We start from the raw sequence: 23,803 nt of genomic DNA, 5'->3' as shown, positions 1-23,803 counted from the left end.
ATAATCACTACTTTTACATGTTATACAAAGTAGTAAAGATGATACAAACACTAGTTTGTTCTCGTATCCATTTTCGATAATTGACCAAATCTCTTAATCTGTGTTACATCTGCCAAGCCAGTAAAAAAAAAAACAACAAAAGAAATCTGTGTTAAACTTAGACTAAGAATGTATTCTTGATAGATAACCTCATATTTTTGTACAATCTACTCTAGAGTCTGTGATAAATAACTACTTACCATGGCGGATTATGTAGGTGATGAACATTTTTGTAAAGAAAATATACAAACATTTAATAATGAAAGACGAAGTAGTAAGCAATGGGTAAAACTAAATGTTGGTGGAACATATTTTTTAACTACTAAGACTACTTTATCTAGGGACCCAAATTCGTTTCTTTGTCGTTTAATACAAGAGGACAGTGACTTAATTTCGGATAGGGTGAGTAAAGAATTAGTTATTCAATGATTACTTGTTTTAGCATCATGGCGAAGTGACGTAAGTGAACCTTTTATAAACATCAACAATTGTTTTCCAGGACGAAACAGGTGCTTATTTAATAGATAGAGATGCTACATACTTTTCACCAGTACTCAATTATCTTCGTCACGGTAAGCTCGTTATAAATAACGACATAGCCGAAGAAGGTGTTCTAGAAGAAGCAGAATTTTATAATATAACGGAACTTATAAGATTAGTGAAAGAAAGAATTTGTTTGAGGGAGCGAAGGCCTCTCAAAGACTCAAAAAAGCATGTGTACAGAGTGTTACAGTTTCATGAAGAGGAACTTACACAAATGGTGTCCACCATGTCTGACGGGTGGAAGTTTGAGCAGTTAATCAATATTGGGTCACAATACAACTATGGCAATGAGGAACACGCAGAATTTTTATGTGTGGTCAGCCGTGAATGTGGCAGTTCTCTTAACAGCAATGACATTGAGCCCACTGACCGGGCAAAAGTATTGCAGCAAAAGGGTTCAAGAATGTGAATATACCTCATATTTGGTAAAAATATTTTAAGACTTTTGTGTAAATAATATAAGAGTGTGGAAATAGATTTTTAGTTCTATGATTTCATGTTAAATGTGATTGTAGCCGCTAGAAAAATTATTATATGAAACTGTTAGAAGTGTTGCCACTTGATACATTAATATTTTAAATGCCAGATTTTTAAATAATTTAAAAATCTGGCCTGTCAAGATGTGGAAGTCTTAATAATAAGCAAAAAAGCTTAATTAACATCAATGATATTATTATATATAAGTTTAATAGTTATGTTACATACACATCCCAAAGTAAAGACCCAAAACTTACCTTATAACCCAATCTGGAATAATTAAAACCTAATTGGTGTAAGAAAAAATGTCATGAAAGCAGTAGCTAAAATTATAGAAACAGCTGTATATGGATGTAACATTTCTATAATAAAAATCATTGATATCATCGCAATGTGATAGAAAGATTTTAACATTGGTGCTGATTCTGTTGTACCCTAATCTCTTAGCTTAATTTATGGGTCTAAAAGGTTTTTATCTTACTCAAGTGTGTTCAATAATTCCAGTGGAAGAGGATAGCACTATTTAAGACGTATCTTTTTTTTTACTTAAAGAAATTTGTGCACAACAGACTTGACACCATTAGGTGCCTTATGTAAGACACTTATCTAATTCATTAGGTTAGTTTAATGGCAAATACCTAAATACTAAATTAAATTAATAAGTAAATGCCTGAAATATATTGAGCAATACTCAGGTTTTAATTGAAAATGCTGGTTTGTGCTTGAGGAAACTAATAAAGATTTATCAGACATAAACTAGAAATTTAGTACAAATATGTAATAGATTAATATGCGCATAAATTAATGAGAAACATAAAAGTTTATTGATTAAGCCAGTTATCCCCAATGTCCTACTGCTGGGAATAATTCTTCTCTGCAATGGAAGAGAGGGATTTAGCAATTTTATTAGAACTTGCATGAATGCACCCACACTGCTCTAGTGCAGATTTAATTTTACAATTAATATCACTTGTTAGTAAAAACAAAGACCAATAGAAATAGTGCTGGTTAAGACACAGGGTTGAAAAACCCAACTGCCTAACTTTGGGGTGTACTGATTACTTTAGCGTGATCATTGAATCAAACTCTTAGATCCATAGTTAAACATGCAAACCATTAGATCAATGAGGCAGTTAATGTTAAAATAATGTTTTCTAATTCACATTTTTGTACTTGGCTAAGTTTGTTTGAAATCTTTTTATAATAAAATGAATAGTTAAAAAAATATTTTATTGATATCTTTATTTCACTGATAAGTAAAGAATTGACTGAAAACAATGATTTATTTGACACGCTTTTACTTAAAATATTTAATTTCTACGTTAATCATTTCATAACTACATAATATATATATCTGTAACACAATGTTTTTAAAAAAATAAAGATTAGGGCTATTTAAAACTTACGATACTAAATTACACAATTTATTATAAAATATTGCATTCAACTGCATTAAATACAAGTTAACATGGTATATCTACATTAGATACCCTTCTGTATAGTTAAGATTAATATATCAAAATACAGATTTTTTCACTCACACATTTAAGGCAATGGGGTTTTTATGATTAAGAATTATTCTACCTTCTTTTAATATAATAAACGTATTGAATTATTTTTTCCTAGCACCAATCTGCCATGTATGTGAAGTCTGTAAAGAGTTTATGGTCTGCATTGCTGAGAGGACGAGGCTCTTTAGGTGGAGTCAATACTGCCGCTTCTGAAGTAAATTCACTGTCAAAGTTACTGACATCTTCAAGGTTATTAATTGTTGGCACAAATGGTGGTTTGACTTTACGAAGTAGTAATTGCTCCCAGTCAACATTGCGAAAGAATGCTTGTTTTTTCACATCTTCTGCATCTCTTTCAGAGGACCCTAAGCGTCGTTCTGGATTTTTTCTTAGTAATCTACGCATCAGGGCAATGGCTTCTAGGGATAAAGTTCTAGGATAGCGAACTTCATCATTCACAATGGAGTCAAACACTTCACCTTCATCTTCACCTGGGAATGGGGACTCTCCCACTAACATTTCAAATATTAAAACTCCAAGGCCCCACCAGTCAACAGCTCTAGTATATGAAGTTTCAGTTAAAACTTCTGGAGCAAGGAACTCTGGAGTGCCACAAAACGTACCAGTGCGGTCTCCCCAACCCATTCCTTCTTTGCATAGACCAAAATCGGCAATTTTTACATATCCTTCAGTATCAAGGAGCAGGTTATCTAGTTTTAAATCTCTATAAATTATATTATTTTCATGTAAATACTGTAAACCTAATACTACACAAGCTGCATAAAATACTGCCCTGGGTTCTGTGAACACATCTGCGTGTATGTGCATCATAAGATCACCTCCAGCTGCATATTCCATCACAAAACACACATGTTGGTCAGTTTGAAAACATGCAAATAGATTAACTAAAAATGGGTGTCTGATTGCGTTGGCTACCTCAAAAATACGCTTTTCAGACAGTAAAGAATCAACTTCGTCTCTGGCAATTATATCACCTTTCTTTAAAGCTTTTATCGCAAAATATTCATTAGTAGGTTTATACTGAGCTAATATTACTTTTCCAAAATGACCTCTTCCTAAAACACTCAAAAGTCTAAAGCTCGTCATAGACATGTCCCCTGATTGCCTCCTAGAATCAAAGTCCTTACCCAGTGTTTCTATAACTGACGAAGAACGTGATGATGAAATACGCATGTTACTTGTTACCTCTATTATTTGATCTTCATTGCTTGGAAATTCGAGAACTAATTTTGGTGATGGCGATGGGGGGTACTCAACAAGAGGTGTGTTGCATGAAGAAGTTTGTGGTTCTTTTGAGATATACGAGTCTCTGGTATAAGAATCTTCTAGGAAGGCAAACGCTTCTTGTAATTCCTTTTCCATTCTGAGGGTAGATACATTAGGAGGTGGCTGTAAAGGCAACGTTGGTTTTGGTGGTGGAGTAATAGGCGTCTGTGGAGTAGTCGGCAGACCCAGTGGTCGCACTGCAGCCATTCCGACAAGTGTAGCATGAGGATTTTCAATATCTTTGTTGTCAATACTAGGTTCAAATGCATGCTGATGTGATTGAATATGAGATATATTCTGTATAGAAGGTGAGGATCCTTTCAGAAGTCTGCCAATCACAACAGCAGGTATGCGCATATCATGTCTCGGTATATTCTTGCCTTGCTGTTTGAAGATTTTACGCTGCCTTTGTAGTTTAGGTTTTCTGGAAATAATTGGATTTAAAAATTTGATTTCAGCAAATAAAACCCCCTTAGGTTCGAGTTCCAATGCCATGCCGTGTCTGATGTCATCAATAAATTCTTCCAAACGCAAAAATTTTACAGCACACAGCCCACGCCAATCCTTCCAATGAATACCAATTTCCAGTTCTCTGGACTTGTCCAGCTTGATGGTAAATCTGAAACAATAAGACAAACAAGTAAACTCGACATCTTAACTAAATATTATTGTAGTTTATTAAAACATTCTAAATAATCATTATGACTGCGTGTATAATCGCGTTTATTCCGAGATGATACTTATTGAAAAGTAATATTAACTAAATATAAATTTTCATTCGAATCGAGAGAACAGTTTTAAGCCCAAGCAATATAAAATATTCGGATGGTATTTTAACGACATCTCACAACAAAAACAACAAACTTACGAAGCAAAAACTTAAGAATCCAAAACTCCATCTATACCATTAGCCATTTTCGTGAAAATATATTTAAATATTTATTTAACAGTATTGCTCGTTTAAATATATCAAATATACAAATAAGAGACACGGTTCGGTAAAATCGGGAACATAAAACCAATTATTATGAACATCTATGCCGTAAAAATACTTATTTTTCTCGCTATAAGTTAGCCCTTGACTGCAATATCATCTGATGGTAAGTGATGATGCAGTCTAAGATGGTAATGGGCTAAAATGTTAGGGGTATGGCAGTTACATTAAACCCATACTCCCAATAGGTTACTACGCGATATCGTGCTGGAACGGTAAATCGCTTAACGGCATGTATTTATCGGTAGGGTGGTAACTTTGACTTTGTGGCGCCGTTTGCAGCGAACCTGCTTTCTGAGTCCAAGGCGGTGGGTTCGATTCCCACAGCTGAAAAATGTTTGTGTGATGAGCATGAATGTTTTTCAGTGTCTGGGTGTTTATATGTATATTATAAGTATTAATAAATAATATTCATCAGTCATCTCAGCACCCATAACACAAGCTACGCTTAATTTGGGGCTAGATGGCGATGTGTGCGTTGTCGTAGTATATAAATTATTTATTTATTTATAACTAGCCACGATGGAAGCCTCCCATTAGACCAGACCAGAGAAAATACAGAAATTGTAAATTCCCAAATAGCCCCTGCCGAGGATACAACCCGGAACCTGCCACTTAAATCCACAGCTTTAACCAAGGAGTTCTTCAAAATTTTCGTAGCTTTAAAGCGGTAGATATACTGCATATCCATTAAAAATACCTGCAATTAAACCTACCAACAAATACGTGCTGCTAAACGTTTTGGCGTTCTGTTACAATGTCGCCTGGAAACCGATTAGGTATATGGGTTTAAAATAACTGCCGTATTCCCTAACAGGTTAGTCGTTTGATTTACTAAGTAAATGAAATAATTATTTCTATGCCAAATAACAGTTTGTTGTTTAATGGAGCTTCGGGTGTAATAACTAGTTTAAAGTATCATATAGAAAGTATATAGAATATTTAATCGTTTAGTAGGTTGCTTCGATTAAATTTGGTCGCACTATCATAGTCTAGGTTATCTTAAACTTATGGAACATGTATTTCTAATCGCTGCGTTTTTAGAATATGTATCTACATTAAACTGTTAACGTAGTGAATCTATTGCTCGTGTAGTGCCTTAGCACACAAGGGCACGCTCGACATCGCAACAACATCATTGCCTCCAACTCAATCCTTCAATATCCAATCATTGAACGAAATCAACTTGGAGTCCGCAAAAGTGTTCCAAAAATTCAAGCCATTTAGCCCGAAATTTAGAACTGCCGAGTACGTGGCTAGCGGATTCAAAAGGAGTTTTTAGAATTTCAAAGAGTAGGTAAGGCATTTGAACAAGCCTATAAATAACCATGTCCAAGACTTTAATATTTCTCAAATAATTTAATGTTTTCTTTTTTGTAAATATTGCCGTAGTTCCGGTTCTGTGTGCGAAAACGGTTAGGTTGTTTTTTTACAGTTATAGAATTATCCCATCATTATCGCTCTTAGCATTTCATCATTTATCGTTTGCAATCTCAAATCAAAGCAATACTAAGTCTTCTTTTTGCCCCTATCCCACGTTGTGGGTTCAGAACATGTTTTCTTGAAACTAGAAGACAGACTTTAGTTTAAGCATAATTTGAGGTACGACCCGCGCCTGTCAGACGTTTATTCTCCTTAAGAATATTTTGGTATTTGAAGGGGCACGCAAATCCCCATTGAAATTGCAAAGTCAGTTAAACTATCTGAGCATCAGCATGACCGAAAAAAGAATTCCGGACCCTTTTTTCGGTGAAGTTTCTTTTCGTATCTGATTTATTGTTATCACAAGGTCTCTCCGCCTTATCCGCTATGGTGATTTGTGAACAATAAATTTTCATTTTCAATTCTTGATGCGGTTTTCGTTCCACTCGTACTGCAAGTAGCGCGTGTAAAGAACCGCGCGCACACGTAAGGACAGTATCAAGAGACTATTATTAATACTTACAGTCGTTATTAACAATTAATGAATCCATAGGAACACCGAACATACAATAAGGGCTTTATGTTAACTGAACCTCTTTAGAACTGAGTTTTATATTAAATAGGGTTACAAGTTTCAAGGACTAAGGCTCTTGAATCGGCTAAGCTCGAAGGCTGAAGGGATTTATATATTTATAAATACCCCTTTCTTCCCTTTCACATCTTTTTGTTATTGAAATCAGCTGATAATAAGTTTAAGATTGTATAAAAATAGAACCACAAAAATAAATTACAGCCTATCTCAGAAATTTCAGATCAATTTAAAGAGTTTGGTTTAAACAGACATTCTCATTTAATGACATTTCTAGATATATACACCTATTACAAAGAAGTAAAAAAGAAACAATACGTCGCTCTTAAAACGCGCCGATGTTTTGAGCATGTACAATGCACAATTGCACACAAGTGCATTAAAACGTAAAAATATACAATTTACTGTTTTTCATAGGATTACACTGTGATTGTGTATCTGAGCTAGTTTTATCAGCGCATTCGAAACGCGTTAAATGGAGTCTGACATTTCCTAATTTTAGACTCCATTTAACTTTCGTCTTTTTAAAAAATATTTTGAATATTTTTCCCTCCTTGGAAAACTTAGCTTTTTTCATAAGTGCCTGTGATAGGCCTACATGAATAAAAACATTTTGAATTTCTTATTTCCGAAATTGGGATGCCAAATGTACCACATTTTAATCGCGAAATCTTCGTACTTTAACCGTGTTTTTTCATAATTGAAATATTACTATTTAAAGGACAAGATATTTTTTTTAAACTTTCAGATATATATTTTTTGAGTGGAGTACAACAGCCAAACAAATAATATCCGAGCGACTTTTCGATTGTGAGCGAGCAACACTTGTACTAACTAACTAACTAACTAACAAGTGTTGCTCGCTCACAATCAAAAAGTTGTTTGAGAGTGTGTGTATCGGTCAGGGCAAGTAAAAGCACAGGAATTCTTCAATGATAGTATAAGGAAATACTTGAACATCGGAGTAAAATAATCTTTTACTCTGTTTCGCATTAAATCTCAAATTTCGCTACAAGTCTCTAGCCCAGGTTTTTTGACAGAATTATTGTCAAATAAAATCATAAAATTATAGGATTTGCGACTCTAAAACTTAGAGTGTAATGGTCCATTTTACTTTGACGATAGAGTTTGACTCCTCAATCGCGAGCGGGCAAATCTGATAGATAAGCGCGAATTTCTCATGATGCTTAAAACATGGATATCAAATAGGGTTCCAGGGCATGTGGTGAATACGTAAGTGCATCCTATACTCTTGCCTATAGGTTCAGAGGACAGAAATAGGTTTAAGTAGGTGCAAGCCCCTCATAACAACTCTTTTTGCTCAAAAGAGATGTAATTAACATGTCCACCTTTTAAAGCACTGGAACAGGGAATAGGAGAAGTTTACCCCGTTTATTTATTACACATATTATATTATTTGGATATTATTTCCACTTGTGCACCAGAGTGTCTGAGAGTTAATTAAGCTGTGGGAGAAGATAATTTTTTCATCCTTTTCCCGGGGAGAAATTTGCCTCCTGCCCGAGCAGGAGCTGTGCTGGAGCGGCGTGCCTTAGGCATTTTCTCTGTTTAAAAAAAAATGGCTCAAGACTAACTCTTACCTAAGCAAAAACGGACATGAACTTAATAAATTCTAATGAAAAAGAAACATGATATTGAAATAGAGAGGTCTTAGTATTTCATAAAGCGCAAATTATTTGAACTGTGATTTATATATCCAATAACATTATGATTAGTATTTACTACACATTGTTAAAAGTAATACTGTAGTTTTGAAAATAGTGAGTAAGAGCTATATCTATCTTGTAATGAGTCCCGCTTTGGCGGATGCACTTCGACCCTCCAGGATCTTTTGTGCTCAAGAGCTATATAATAGACAGGAGTGAATAAGAGCCACCATTTTAGCAAATGTATTGAAAAGTTATTAAATTATTGTGCCTTTATTATTGCAGTTTAAGCATATTAAATTATGACATACTGTAGTACTAACACAGGGTAGTATCGTAGAGTAATCTTACTCACATAACAAATATGTGAACAAGGCCTATAGATAAGATAGTACATATGAGTAATCACACATGAAAGAATCATAAAGATTATAATTCAAAGAATAGATCCAAAGAATTATGTTCACACATCTTGGATGATTTATGCAATTAACTATTGCAAAAAAGTTATAATTTGCACAAATATATGTTTAAGTTTTGTTAAAACATTTTCACATTGTAAATTTTTGTTGGTGAAGCATTTTAAATTTGCTAGAGTAGAGAAAAATAGTTCCTTATATTGATTCTATTCAATAAAATGTATGGTTTAAGGATTGTTTTTTCTTGGTTTTTCACATTTAAAACATTTGTCGATGTTTGATTATGGTAAGCACAATATTTATAGTAATTTATCCTTTTTTGTAAGGGAACACCTTACATTTGCTTACACGTTATCGTGCTTTGGAATAAACAACACAGGGCCTTACAAATAGATGTTTAATAAACAAAGGAATAGTTATGCAATATTTTGTCACTCTCTGACGTTTAAAATCTGCTCTCAGTTGAAGTTCAACAAAACACAAAATAACTGTTCCAACATTATTCCACATTATTTACAAGGTGTTAAGAAAATATTATGATGCATCATGAAAAGAGTACCGCCTATCCCGTAATGCAACAGAAAACCCTTAATTTACTAACCATTTAATAAACTAGCAAAAGAATTAATACTATTGATGTATTAAAATTACCTTTGATCCCAGGCCTGCTGAGAGCAAGGTCTCCAACTGGTTTGAGCCACAGTATGGTTGTCCAACTTCATCACTGCCATGATTTCATTGCTTGTGTCCTCTTTAATGCTGTAGGTATATTTAATTGAGTTACGTATTGTGACTCCTTTGACAAAGGATTTTAAGTCTGAAGGACTAGCTAGTGGGTCCCTACGACTACGTCCTGGCACATCCTCCAATAGATCTTGACAACCCATCAATCTAACCTCCAATGTACCTGTCACTTGCACACATGGACTGATCATTGGAGCTGGGGACATGAATTGGCTTCTTGGTCCACCTGCACCTGACAAACTGATGTACCCAGGACTAGAGCCAGTGCTACGTAATTCATGTCCTAATTCAATAAATGCAGCACTTTCAGCAGGTAGCTCTTGGCGGCGCATATCTAAGGACCTACGAAGCAAATCTAACTTTTGAGTGGATTCATGCAAGCTAGCCTGGGCTTCTTGAAGAGCTTTCTTATCAGTTACCTTCTTGTCACTCTGTAAAAGTCTTATGGCATTTTTAGATCCTTCAACCACAGCTGCCTCTATGCGTAAGCGGTTTCGTAGTTCTGCAATCCTCTCATCAAGCAGAGGTTCAACTCCACCTATGTCTGTACTTCTCCCATCTCCATTTGCACTTGCATTATCACCCTTTTGTTGCTTACTCAACTTTGAAATACGCAACTTGAGATATTCAATCTTATCCTTTGAATCGGCGAGCATCTGATGTGCCTCAGCGAGGAGCTTTTTATCACGTTGGTTGCTACTACTAATGCTCTGTATCATATTTTCGGCCCCTTGTTTCACCTTTAACTCTATATTCAATTGTTTTTCTAACGTAGCCAACTTCCGATCAGTCGTACCTTCTCCCAGTTGACGCTGTTGTTGCGCTGCTTCCGAGGCCAGTATGATCTCTTCATCGTAAGACAAGTCTTCCGGCGACGTCGGTGTCGACTGACCGCGTGACAAAAGAAGTTGCGATTCCAACTCTTGCAAGTCAGACTTCAGCTCGTTAAGCTTTATATTAGCATTTTTGACAATATACGCTACATGAGATAGAGATTTTCGATCGGTGGCGACTTCGCGTAACTTCTCCGCGCCTTCCTTTATTTTGAGTTCTTTACGTATCTCCCTACGTATGACATCCTTGAGTTCTTCCAACTTAGACGGCAAAGCTATTTCTGGAATACACTCCGTCTTAACTCCATACTTGACACCGAATCGAATATAATCACTGTGGTAATAACCTGGGTCTGCCATAATTGAGGATGCACAGTCTTAACTATAACGTCAGTTAACCATAATTATGTGAGAAAATATCACTACTATTGCTTTATAATCACAACTCGTAGGCGCCTAGGTAGCTAACTATAGTATAAATACTTTTTGCAATTTTATAAGAAACCATGTTGTATAAACATAGAAATAAACTTATTTCTTTAAATTAAATTAGAAAACAATTTATAAACAAGTTGTTCGGTCAACGAAACCAAGAGACGATCAAGTGTTTTTTTCTGTGTGATGAAGTGGATGAAACACTTCCATAGATAATGATAAAGTACCATAGACTAATACATATTGCTCTAATAATGAAACCATAGCATACGGCAGCGTTATATTTGTATCCTTATTGGTTGAAACTTGAGCTGACGAAACCTGCCTATGTAAGTTTTTCTGGACCTTTTATCATGATACCTTGCGTTGGCTTTGTCTTAGTTTTATACTGACTTTTGTTTTGGAAAAGGTGGGCAGTAGAGCTATTTACTACCGTATCAACTGCGTATATATGTAAAACACTATATAAAGACTATCATAACATTAGATTCTTTCGATACTTTTGCCGTCATAGGAGTCATATTCAATGTTATAGTATTCATAGTTATATCGACATTATTGACCATAACATCAAGGGTCGAGTCGGGTCGGTACTTGAGTCTATGGTAGACCAGAAAAAGAGTATGTGGTGAGCTGCGGTCTACTACAATCCAATCTGTACTTCAGTCTATGGCACACATTAATATGATATCAAATATCTGTGTATGATACTATCTATGGTCTAAGAGAAAAGTCAGAGCATCTGTATAATTTCCTTAATTTTTCCGATTTATTGACTGTTCTAAAGAACTATTTGGCTAATAATCTGTTAATTATTTTATTCGGCGCAGTAAATTATTCAGAAATGTAGGTTTTAAGTATTTTTACACCATAGAATTTGCTGGAAGAAAAAATTCTAACTGTCAAGAGGTCTGGGTTTATTTGGATAGGTGCCCAGTGCCTACTGACTGTCAATAACATCTTACTATACACAAGCTGGGTCATTTTTTTAATGGAAAATAATGCCAGTTAAGGTTGATATTACTCCTCCGCCGCCAGCAAATTCAAAACAACCTGGCGTAACAAAATCTCTTCTTTACAACGGCTCCAAATTTCAAGGGCATCAGAAATCTAAAGGAAATTCGTATGAAGTCGAAGTTGTGTTGCAGGTTAGTAAAAACAAAGTACGCAAATAATGAATATACATTTGTGGAGTGCTATTTTGGGAACTTTTGAGAATATTTGGTAGGTTCTTTTTCTTTTGTCTCTAGTAGGCATCAAAACAAATATTTTTATATAGAATCAGTACGTGATCTGTCATTTAGATTGTGTGCGCATATTAACCTACTTCTGGTATTTAGTGACTATAACTTGCCTTTGTTTACAGCATGTCGACGAAGAAAATTCATACCTTTGTGGTTATTTAAAAATTAAAGGTTTAACAGAAGAATTCCCGACATTAACAACGTTTTTCGATGGAGAAATTATATCAGCCAAATACCCGTTTTTAACGAGAAAATGGGACGCAGACGAAGATGTAGATAGGAAACATTGGGTACATAAATTTATTTCTAAAGCAAGTTACATTTTGTACATTTTATTTACTATGAAGCCCTTTTTTAAAATATTTAAGTGATCAGTGCTGAATATGATGGAGAAAAATAAATTGACACAGCAGATTGCATCAGCAAATTGTTAATAAGGAATTTATCTACCACTGTATTCCTTCCCAGCTTCTTAGAATATACTTTTTGAGTAACAGGCATGATTATTTCAAAAGCATGTTAAGTAGATCAATGCCAAAAGGCTTCACATTATTGTATCAGCATTGTTTTGTATTTATCTTAATGATGGGCACACTTATACTCCCAAAAGAACAGTAATGGACTTTTACCTTAATATTAAAGGTAAAATCTCAATTGACTCACTGTCACTAATTCACTGGACTCGATTCAAAAATTTGTTTTTTTTTCTTCCTTTAAAATTTTCTTTTTGCAATTATCATACTATTAGTTAGGGAATGGGGGAATGTAAACTAGCTAAACTCTGCTTATTATCTTTTACAGAGCAAGTTTGACTTGTTTGTACCATATTTGAAGACATTCAACTCGGACTCATTTGATTATGATTCTCTTGCAAAGGCTGATTATGTATTTATGAGGTGGAAAGAACATTTCTTAGTGCCGGATCATACTATAAAAGACATTAATGGTGCTTCGTTTGCTGGGTTCTACTATATATGTTTCCACAAATCTGCAGCTACTATAGAAGGCTTTTATTACCACAGAAGTTCTGAGTGGTGAGTAGAACAATGTTTTCATTAACTATTGTTATGAGCAAAAGTGGCATTGGAGTAGGAGGTGTGTGATGTGTTTACTTTTCAGAGTCTTTTGCTTGAATAATTAAAAAATTGCTGGCTGAATCTATGTCTAGTTACACCAGACTTCTATTTACAAGACTTCAAAAGAGGCTCAATTCAATTCCCTTTTTTTACTATACATCATATAGACATCTTTGCTTTTATTATCCATGTTTTTTTTTTAATTTTCAGGTTTCAATCACTGACCTTAAGTCACGTCCCAGAAAACAGCATTCAAATTTATGAATTTAGATGAAGTGGCAGTGGCAACATTGATTATTGGTTTGTTTCTGATAGTACTTACATGTTCTTTAAGTCATAATTTCATTTGATAATCTCCAAACTTGACTTTATTTGTGAGTTTCTTTGAAAGAACTCAAAGATATGAACTCCCTACTATGATAAATAAAAGATAAAAAATTTAATAAGGACTGTCCTTGCATATACTTCTTGATATTTAAATCTAATAAACCTGTTATTGAATAGTGCATGCATACTCAATATCTTCTTTCTAAATAAACATGTACAGTAATTTTTTTTTAATGCATTGGCTCATAAAGTACCTTACATTGATCGTCAATAATACTAATAAGTATTTTTATTATTGTGATATTATGTACAAATGTCTTGTTTGTAAGTAGATTTATATTGTTTTTTTTACATGTTTTTGATGTCTCAAGTGTTCCTTTGTCTTTAAGTTACCCATTTTGTATGTTGTATGAAGTAAGTATGTGCAAGAACAGGGTATGTGATTTATTTGAACAAGTTAATATATTATTATTATTATTATTTTGCCTCGATACTTGTAGGAAATATCAATTTAAACAGTGTTACTAAGAAAAATTTAATATTTTTTTTCAATAAAATCTGGAATGTAACCCTGGTTTTTTTTTAATCATAGTCAAACTTTGATTATAATGATTCCTTAAGACTTATCTTTTGCCCTTATGTCACATTGGAGACGGATTTTTTGGTTAAGGAGTATGTCTAATACTATATAGTGCGAAAGTTAGCTAGTTGGTTTGTATTAAAATCACACAGGTACAGAGCAACGGATGGACGTGGTTTTTGCATGGACACAGCTTATGGACCGGGAATTTACGAAGGAAATTTTTATATCCAGGAAAATTCACGTAAATTCTGGTATCACCTATTCATACCCAAAATGAGTAACCGGTTTTTGATAAAATTTTGTTGTTTAGGTGACGAAACCCCTGTCACGAACAGCTACTAATGTACCAAACCAGAAGATGGAAACCACTTATAACTACTGTTTTCTGTTAATACTTGATCGCAGCCCCTGCGCCCTTGACTTGACTTGTTTGGGCCTGACATTGTCTTTTAGGACGAGCAAGGAATTCCTTCGATAGATAACTTAGATATAGGAGTTTCCATAATCCGAATCAGAGAGAAAAAAAAGTTTTTGTATGATAATCGGAGCGCAGTTCGCAACTGCGCTCCGCATTAGACCGTTTCTCGGCTCCGCTGCCTCGCTCCGCTCCGGTGGACGGGCAGCCTAAGTCGGTTTTCCACCGCCCATATCCAGGGAAGCGGACCCATTAAGGGCTCCGTTCAACTCGCAAGAGTAAACTGCATACTTGTGTTTCCACCAATAAATAGTCGAGCGGAAAGGACTGAGCGAGCCGACAGAATTGAAATGAACTCGTTCTAGGCAGCGGAGCGGAGTCATTACGGAATCCGATAGACTTGCAATGTCAAATTGCATTGCAGTGTTTCTACTGAAGAGGTGAGAGGGGCGGATCGAACGAGTAAAAAGTACTTGAAATGAGTCCACTACGTCAAGGTCTCGGCAACTAGTTTGAAAAGGACTCGTTTTCTCACCCTAGCAAGCAGTTAAGGTTGACTTCGATATTTCAAATCACCCACACTATATAGTCCAGACCTGGATCAAAGTGATTATTACCTGTACCCAAAAATGAAAAAGACCTGTGTGAGAAAAAAAATTGCCAATGGTGCAGAAGTAAAGCACGAGGTTTCCATTCTATTTTTCAGAGAAAGATTTTTTTTTTTATATACGTAAGAATAATATAGCTAATTATGGGTAAAAATGTGTTCGCTTGCAGGTGAATATATTATCCTCATTCCGGCGAACATTAAAACGCCCTTTCGTAATTCGTTTCGTATTCATAACATAGTGGGAAGGGTCGTACTAGATAGGTATCCTAATCCTTTGTTACTCTTTAGTCTTTATTACTACTTGGCTTCATTCGAGGAGCACGGCATTGACCCCACCAAGTCTAGCAAAAAAGCGGCCGTACCACCTTTACGACGGCCTATTGGCGCAGTGGGCAGTGACCCTGCTTTCTGAATCAAAGGCTGAGGGTTCGATTCCCACAACAGGAAAATGTTTGTGTGATGAACACGAATGTTTTTCAGTGTCTGGGTGTTTATCTGTATCTCCATTATAAGTATTTATGTACCTATATTAATCATAAAAATCATTCATCAGTTATCCTAGTAACTTACTCTAGCGATGTTTAAATTGTCGTACTTAGTATATTTATTTATTTTCTCCAAGCAGATCAGGCTATTTTCGATCCCCTAGAATTTTCAGTAACCAAGCCATTTTATTTAAAATATGCTTGGCATATGCATGTTTTAAATAAAATAGTTTGACAATACTTTGCAATCGCATTAAACACTCTTATTTAATAAAATAATATTTATTACTTGTGCGATACATTGTGTTTTCATGCGATGGCCAAGTCAATCTATTTTATAATATTTTTTAAATATTGATATGGTCACGATAAGTTTTTGTTAGGTTTGCTAATAATATGCAAAAACTTATGACAGAAGTAAGTAGGGACTTAATAAAGTAACTAATTTGGTATGATACGGTTTATACACAACCTTTCCGGTAGAAAAACTGAGTTGCAAGACTTTTCTTTTCAAATTTGGTTTTCGATGGCATTATCAGGATGGTTTTTTAAAAAATAAAATTACATTTTATCATTTGATTTCAATAATTTTATTATAACACATTCATATTTACAGTAAAATACTGGCATTGATAATTTTCTACATTTGCTTTTCATCAAACCGAATATTAAGCACATTGGATAATGATATTTTATAAACTATGTAATAATTAAGTATTTTGATATTATATATTGTATGTATATTATCATTTATTTCATTCTTAAAACTACTATTTGTACAGGTTCCGATTTTGACACAATATTCTTTCAATTTTGTTAATTTTAGGTATATGATGGGACATTTCGTTTTCTAAAAATATATTTATAACAATCGTTTAGAATAGGTAATTCAATTAATAAATTCTTTCATTTATTAAGGAATATCTGAAAGCAATATTATTTTGAACAGATAGTTTATATAACATATAATCCTTATTCAAAGGATGTTATCTCCTTTGAATAAGGGCTATAATTCTGTAACAAAACGTTAACAATATTAAATTAATACTGCTATAAACCATGGTAGGAGGGGGCAGTTAGTTATGTACGTTATTAATCCGAGTAAAATAGATTTCATTAAGTATTAAAAAAAAATGGTTTTACTGTTTTTTTTCTTTTACTACGTTCGTAGGTATTTTCGTTACAGGTATATGATTTTATAGTTAATATTTTAGTTGAACTATTATTGACTAAAGAGACGACATTTAATTTTATTATAATAAAATAGCACGTTTTACTAAGCATCATTTATGCGGTTTAATATATTCTGCGATATACGGCGTAACGGCTGCGATATAAGAATGCTATAAACACTGGTTTAAAGGGGAAATATGCCCAATAAAATATGGCAAGTATTTTTATCACCATACATACAATCAAGGTTATCAAAATTTTAATAAAATAGTTTTTTTTTAAACCTTATTAGGTATCTAAATGTTTTATAATATGCCTCATACAATTAATGAAGAACAAATTAGTACATAGTTTTCAGTAGAAAAATACGCATAATATGAAAATATCTAATATCTAAGACTACGAAAATATTAGCATCCATTAATAACGCCGTATTATATCTAAACACTTAAACTAAACTTTGGTGGGATCAATATATGAGTAATAGTTCGGTAGTTAGTGTAAAAATATTTCAATAATAAAATACACTTTGTGAGAAATGTAACTAAGATATTTTTTTATTAAAAGAACGACGAACGAACCCAATTGCTTTTTTATAGTTCGTTGCTGCTGGTGATAGATACAATTCTTGGATAAGAAAAAGTGACCGTCTATATTTTACCTGAGTCTATGGGATCTTATAAGTCGGCCTACCCAACGCAAAACGTCGTATTTTTGATCCTTACTTATACCAAACTATTTTCCTAAAAATATTATTTTGTTATCAATTTAGATTTTATTTTTTTTAAATTAGTAAAATTTATATAATGACAAAAACTTTCATATTTTTAAATTCATGAGCTGATTAGGGAGTTACGAGCATGTGCGTTGGATGGGTTGATATAACACCTATTTTTCAATGGCAATAATCTACGAAAATTTTTAAAAGCTTATTTTGTTTTAATAGAGCGAAGGGGCGGGCGACTTTCTCTCAATTCTTGTCATGTATGCTTTAAAACCTCGCTTGCTGGTGGGTTAAATTAAATTAAATTTCTCGACAAATAAACAAAACTCTTTACAGCTATTATAATTCAATACAACATAGGTCAGTTGAATTATTTATCTACACATAAGTACTTAATCGTAGCAAAGATTCACATCGATAAGGGCAAGCCAGTGCCAATTTATATTTGTACCGTTTTTTAAGAAACCACGATTTGCATTACATACGACTAACTCACAAGTCACAAAAACAAAAAATATACATCAAATAAACATAAATTAGTAATACAACAATTTACATAATACAAAAACAACGATAATACTAATGGAGAAACGTTAAATTTTCAGTAGTAAAAAAACGCTTAGGTAGGTAAGTATATAGTGTAGGAATATTTACAAGAACTTAAAATAGCTAACAAAAATATTACACAACTATGACTGTAGTATTTGGCTTTAAAATAAATAGGCTGAATATAGTGAAAGCTATGGCAGAAATGTTTACATGCTTATATTTACTTAATAAGTTAGCAATTTTTTACGAGATAAGGATAAAAATGCGTGCAGTAGGTAAGACTTCCCATAGCTTCCATTATATGTCGTCGGGTAACATCGAATTGTCTACTCGCGGTTGTAGCAAACTATCTTTTTGCCGCTCCCTCACTACTGAACCAGTGCCTTAAACCGAGAAGGCTATACAAATCTTGATTGTTAGCGTGAGATCTTATGGGACTAGTATTACGGCCAACAATTTTATGCGGATATCGTCGAAGCCCGGAGTAGGGCTCTTGCAAGCCAGGTTGTGTGTCCGAATAACCCACATATTGGTAGCCACGAGGGCGGAAATAGTGAGGGTACGAATGATGATGGCGACGCGGGTTCCCATGCATACTATTGTAAACTCCTCCAATCTGACTTCGTCCAGGCCAGTAATCTTGCAAATGTCGGAACGGAAAATTAGATGGCTGCGACCCAGAACTTTCACTAGGCCAGGGATATCTAAAGTAAACAACATTTTGCGGTTGGATCTTCTCATTAGTAATATCATCATCATTAATAGTGATATCTGGAGTGGGAATTTCGGGATTCCTCAATCTGTTGGAGAGCTTGGTTTTATTGCGGCGATGTTGTAGTTTAGTGCGTGTACCTAATACACTATCCTCCCTTGACGGAATAGTCTTATCTTCTTTATTAAAGTTATCATCCGTGGATACTTCAGCATACCTGCTTATCAGTTTAATAGCCTCTCCAATGTCAGAATAATCATTTTCTGGATTAAGTTTCGCTGCTTCAGCGTCTTTGTTTGCGTTTGGCGCTGTAGAATCCGATGTTATATTCTGATTATCTATATTAGTATTGTTTATGGCGGGTGTGTCGTTTTGTTCTTGTGTTTGTTTTTCATTTGTTTTTTCAGTAACGTATTCCTCTTCTTCGCCGTGGTTATTTCTATCGTCGGTGTCGTACAAAACAGGGTCAACATTTACGTGTCCATAAACAACTTCCTTTTGTCCCTCGTCAGTGCTGTTTGAGTCAATCTCAGTAGAGTTAGTCAGCGGGCTGTCCCGTTTCGGTTTATCTGAATAAGTCAATAAGTTGTGCAATACGTTGTGAGACAAAATATTGCTTCCGTATTGGGTGTTGTTAAGTTTAGCATAATGTGCTTGTTGTAACTTCAGTAATTCCAGTTCAGCTTCTACGTTAGCGTCAGTATTATCGCCTTTTTTGTCAACCTTAACGTAGTTCGGCTGCAAGTCTTGAGCCTGTAAGAGAAAAACGATCGTGAATATTTAGCAAAACCTTAGAAGATTTTGATTAGCGGAATAATATGGGTGTTGATCCGTTTCTATTCCATGGTTTAATTTTTATTTTGCCATAATTCGAAATAATCAAGCAAAATTTTTTAAGGTAGTTTATTACACACCTGTGGAGATGATTCTTGCAACGGGTCTATCCCTATAGGTATGGACAGTTGCAAAGGCCCAGGATCTTCATCTCCATAGTCATATATCACATCGCCATTGTTCGGAGCGGAAGTAAACAGAGCATTAAGCTCTTGCAGCAAGATACGCTCGTGGTCATCCTTGTTTACTGTTAGTACCTGAAAACATATTTTTTTATTTAACTGAGCTGAAGAAAACTTATACCACCTGAGAATCTTATCAATATACGTGGCATAATGTCGGAATGCAGTGTTTTGTCTCACTGCAACTGTCGGCACCTTTCATGGTATGCTACATCAATAAATAAGGCCTTTAATAGATAGTGTAATAAACGATTAAAATTTTTGGATTGGTGTCTTATGAATCGTGAATAACCGTCTTCTTTCGAATCGGGTAGATTATAGGTATTGGTGCCGCTTATTTTATAACTTAACTTGCTTAATTAACGTGCTCTCCTAGGCAAGGGGTTCATACCACTAATTTCTTAACTCATTAAGAGCAAAACCGGGATTCGAACCCAGGATCTCGTGAGTCGTAGTTAAACATGCTAAGACCAACGAGATAGGTTATCTTAACTGTTTCATTGTTCTTAGGTATATAACATGACTTATCATAACCAACTCACAGACGTCCGAAAATGCGGCAGGATTATATGTATAACGGGTCTCAGACAAGTTTTATGGATATATTCTACCAGATTTTTGAAGAAAATCTTCTTAGTACTTGGGGAGTAAGCTGGTAAATGCGTGACGAGAGCGTTACGAAAAGTGTGATCGGGCGAGGCGAACGAAAGTTGGGAGAGATATATTAGTTAGTGAAGATAAGAACAGAGAGGGTTACGTTTCGTATATTATTTGCTGTAGAGGCAAGACAGAGGTGCGAGAATACATTTTATTTCTATCTTTTTCTCATAGCCATGCCTATTGTCTGTGTCTTACAATGTAGACAATAATGAAAATAAAGTCATGTAAATACAATACAGACGTATGGACTAAAATCACACTCGTATTTTTACGTAAGTTAGGTAATAGGTAAAACTATGTATTTTACCTGCACACAAGCAGTTCCATCGAGACGATGACCCTTAGGGCAGACTAGTGGAGTGATGAAAAGGGACTTGGTCGTTATACGTCTGGGCGGCGCGTTCTGGTTGTTGTTCTCTGGGTTCTGTATCCAAGAGGGCCAGGCCAGCTCGCCCAGCTGTCGGTCGAGGGTGCGCGGCGGCGCGCGGGTGGTCAGCACCGGCGCGTCGGCCACCTCGCCCTCGGCCGGTGCACAGGACACCAGCAACACGAACCACAGGTACCACATCGCAAACACCTGGAAGACAAAACACTTCTATTGAACATTTATTTTTGTACCATATGCTGCCAAAGACTTCGTGGGTAGTTATATTGGGTTTTTAAAAAGCCCGCAGTATCATATTATGGCCGCCGTCTCCAGCACGACCAACACCGGCAGGGGACATTTGTCTCCCCGGGGCAAGCATACAATTTTATCTATCTCTTTTTTAAACTGTGGGGGACCACAGCTTTATCAACTCTCCGAGCATTGGCGGGGGTATCCGCATGTTGCCGTGTTTTGGCAAGTGAACACGGTAATTTTATCCCTTTTCAGGGGATATACTTAACTTTTGTTTCCTGCCTACGCCTACGCTAGCCGTGCAGGATGTATCCTTACCATTCCTATGCAAGATTACATCAAGATAACTTGCTATCAAATATTTTCGTAGGAGGTTGAGCTGAGCTTTTTGCTTTTTGGTGGCAAAACAATTTAAATCTAAAATAAAATTTTGCAAAATAAAAACAAATAAAAAATGTGAAAAAAGGCAACCTGAACACTTACAGTGATTTATTCCATGCAACCATTGTGAGTAGTTGACTTATTTATATTTAAATTACGGTTACTTAAATATAAGAGTCTCTATAAACAGACACACTTGTTCCGACAAAAGTGCCTTTAAAGTCGACTTGCTTAAAATAATTTATATTGAAATCTGACTTTCAACATCATACATTTTATTAGCGAGAATATTATTTACGCAAATATTTAATTATAAAACTACTAGCTGTCCCAGCAAACTTCGTACCGCGGATCTCTTTTTTTTTTTTGATGAATGTTATATTTCAATACTTATTATCCTATTCCGGACTAAGAGAAAGCGAAAAATTAAATAGATATCATAAAAATAGGTCCAGCCGCTCTTGAGTTATAAATGGTGTAACTAACACAACTTCCTTTTATATATATATCTCCAGGTCTGCCTGTCATGTCTATGATACCAAGAGGTAGTGAGAATGTTCCAGAACTCATCGAGTGAACTGGATCAAGGCTCGGCCTTATCCATTAGCTTAATGGCTCGATGACAAACGAGATACGCGTACTTCTTTGTTGGAAGGACATTTTGGATGCTTTTATTTTTCTTCGCTAAAATCGCGCTTTAAACATATTTCTGAAACTCAGGTACTTCATTAAAAATGTATATGGGGCGTTGCCTACAAGTCAAAGTAACCAGTTTTTAAAGATCCATTTGAGCTAAGTGACAGCGTGTCATACATTATATACCTATACCTACAACAAAGCTTCTCGTGAGTCAAATATCACCTAAACATTTATTTATTTATTTATTTAGAATACTGCACAAACTTAGTAACAATACAAGAAACACGCAAGAAAAGAAAAAGAAAATAAAAACAATAAAAAAAAATGTTTTACGTAGCCCTTTATGAAGTGAAAGCAAGAGAGGTAATCAATAATGTTTGCAAAGATTCCATTGGGTCCTCCACCTTGTTACATAAAGTAGTAAAAGGTAAACTACTTAGATATGCTCACTATTTACCGATGAACCTTAACGATGAAAATTGAAACTATTCAATTATAAACGACATAATACGATTTTTAAAAATAGTGAATCCGATACCTAATTCGGCATAAAAAGCAGTTTTTTTCTGTTCTATTGGTTACCTACTATTTGCAGACTGCAGTGCCTAGGTTCTTGCCAAATCCCGCTGACCCAAGTATATAAAGGCATAGGCATTTTCTATACGCCTATAACACTAAAATGGGCTAATATGGATACGGGGCAAAAATTATTCGATCGCCAGTAGCTACTTACTCTGTCTTTTGAGGTACGTACAAAAGGGAGTCGCAATATCAATTGACAGCTTTTAAGGGTTTCGTGATGGATCTTAAGTGCTGTGGAGACATACTTATACCCATGTACCTCTGGAAAAAACTTTCGAGTGGGTTGAATATATTTTGTAGGATGAACTGAGAGATTCCTAGATACTCTTTAGTTTTATACCATGTCGAAAATTTTAAAGAACTTAAAACATCGGCATCACCATTTTTATGTCCCACAGCTCGGCAAAGGCGCCTTCTCTCGTTGATGAGAAGGTTTGTACTCCTAGCACACTGCTTCAACGCAAGTTTGTGGCCTTTTTTTGGTTTTTACTGTTACTATAGTACTGGCGATTACCGCGATCAATGCAACGGCTGAATTAGCTCACCGTGGCCTTAGCGGCCCAGGGATTCGAAATCAGGACCTCGTGATTTGCAATCAAATATGCTAACCACTATGTCAACGAGGCAGTTACAATTAAATCACAACACTTGCATACGTAGAGCTAACACACTAACTAAAACTATTTTAAAATTACCTACTTGCATGTTTCTATGAATTATAAAAATTGCATGATTCTATGTTATTTGCAAATTAAAGCTAAGGTCGTATTTAAGAAATCTACATAATTTTTCTCATGGGACCTTCAAAATTTCCCTACAAGCTTTCTAGCTATGTTATTTTTTCAAAACGATTAGTTATTATTTTAAATGACAATGTGAAATGATGATAACAAGAGTAGCACCCCGATAAGTTTTTCGTGGGCTTTTTCTTTGTGAGCGCCTTTGGAACCCTCGTAGCTATAATGTAGTTATCGCCATCATCTCGCTATCATCACAGTAAATATATAAAAGCACTAGGGAATCTACGAACAATTGTTCGAAACAGCAT

General features: G+C 35.0%; 4 protein-coding genes across 5 annotated transcripts in view; 2 read left to right on the top strand and 2 right to left on the bottom strand.

Moving 5' to 3' along the window:
* Window positions 1-151: 151 nt before the first annotated feature.
* LOC120629652 (BTB/POZ domain-containing protein KCTD2) lies at window positions 152-1,059 on the top strand. Its single transcript, XM_039898647.1, has 2 exons — window positions 152-441; window positions 539-1,059. The coding sequence occupies exons 1-2, from the start codon at window positions 241-243 to the stop codon at window positions 989-991; spliced, it is 654 nt and encodes a 217-aa protein (XP_039754581.1). The 5' UTR covers window positions 152-240; the 3' UTR covers window positions 992-1,059.
* A 1,246-nt stretch (window positions 1,060-2,305) lies between these two features.
* LOC120629651 (serine/threonine-protein kinase N) lies at window positions 2,306-11,132 on the bottom strand. Its single transcript, XM_039898646.1, has 2 exons — window positions 9,600-11,132; window positions 2,306-4,476 (listed from the first exon to the last, which is right to left on the bottom strand). Exons 1-2 carry the CDS (start codon window positions 10,883-10,885, stop codon window positions 2,682-2,684), a joined length of 3,081 nt encoding a protein of 1,026 aa, XP_039754580.1. The 5' UTR covers window positions 10,886-11,132; the 3' UTR covers window positions 2,306-2,681.
* Window positions 11,133-11,668: 536 nt separating this feature from the next.
* On the top strand, window positions 11,669-13,718 carry LOC120629593 (glucose-induced degradation protein 4 homolog). Its single transcript, XM_039898569.1, has 4 exons — window positions 11,669-12,108; window positions 12,327-12,494; window positions 13,006-13,238; window positions 13,491-13,718. The coding sequence occupies exons 1-4, from the start codon at window positions 11,962-11,964 to the stop codon at window positions 13,552-13,554; spliced, it is 612 nt and encodes a 203-aa protein (XP_039754503.1). The 5' UTR covers window positions 11,669-11,961; the 3' UTR covers window positions 13,555-13,718.
* A 2,593-nt stretch (window positions 13,719-16,311) lies between these two features.
* Window positions 16,312-23,803, bottom strand: part of LOC120629292 — a 73,498-nt gene continuing 66,006 nt past the window's right edge. For both annotated transcript variants that reach the window (XM_039898191.1, XM_039898190.1), the window contains exons 3-5: window positions 20,842-21,111; window positions 19,773-19,949; window positions 16,312-19,611 (exon numbers count right to left, since the gene is read on the bottom strand). In XM_039898191.1, the coding sequence (XP_039754125.1) occupies window positions 18,493-19,611; window positions 19,773-19,949; window positions 20,842-21,102 (1,557 nt within the window). In that variant the 5' untranslated portion in view covers window positions 21,103-21,111 and the 3' untranslated portion in view covers window positions 16,312-18,492. The remainder of the gene's footprint in view (window positions 19,612-19,772; window positions 19,950-20,841; window positions 21,112-23,803) is intronic.

This window comes from Pararge aegeria, chromosome 14 (assembly GCF_905163445.1).
Source record: "Pararge aegeria chromosome 14, ilParAegt1.1, whole genome shotgun sequence".
Lineage (NCBI taxonomy): Eukaryota > Metazoa > Arthropoda > Insecta > Lepidoptera > Nymphalidae > Pararge > Pararge aegeria.
This window is presented reverse-complemented; position numbering and strand designations above follow the sequence as displayed.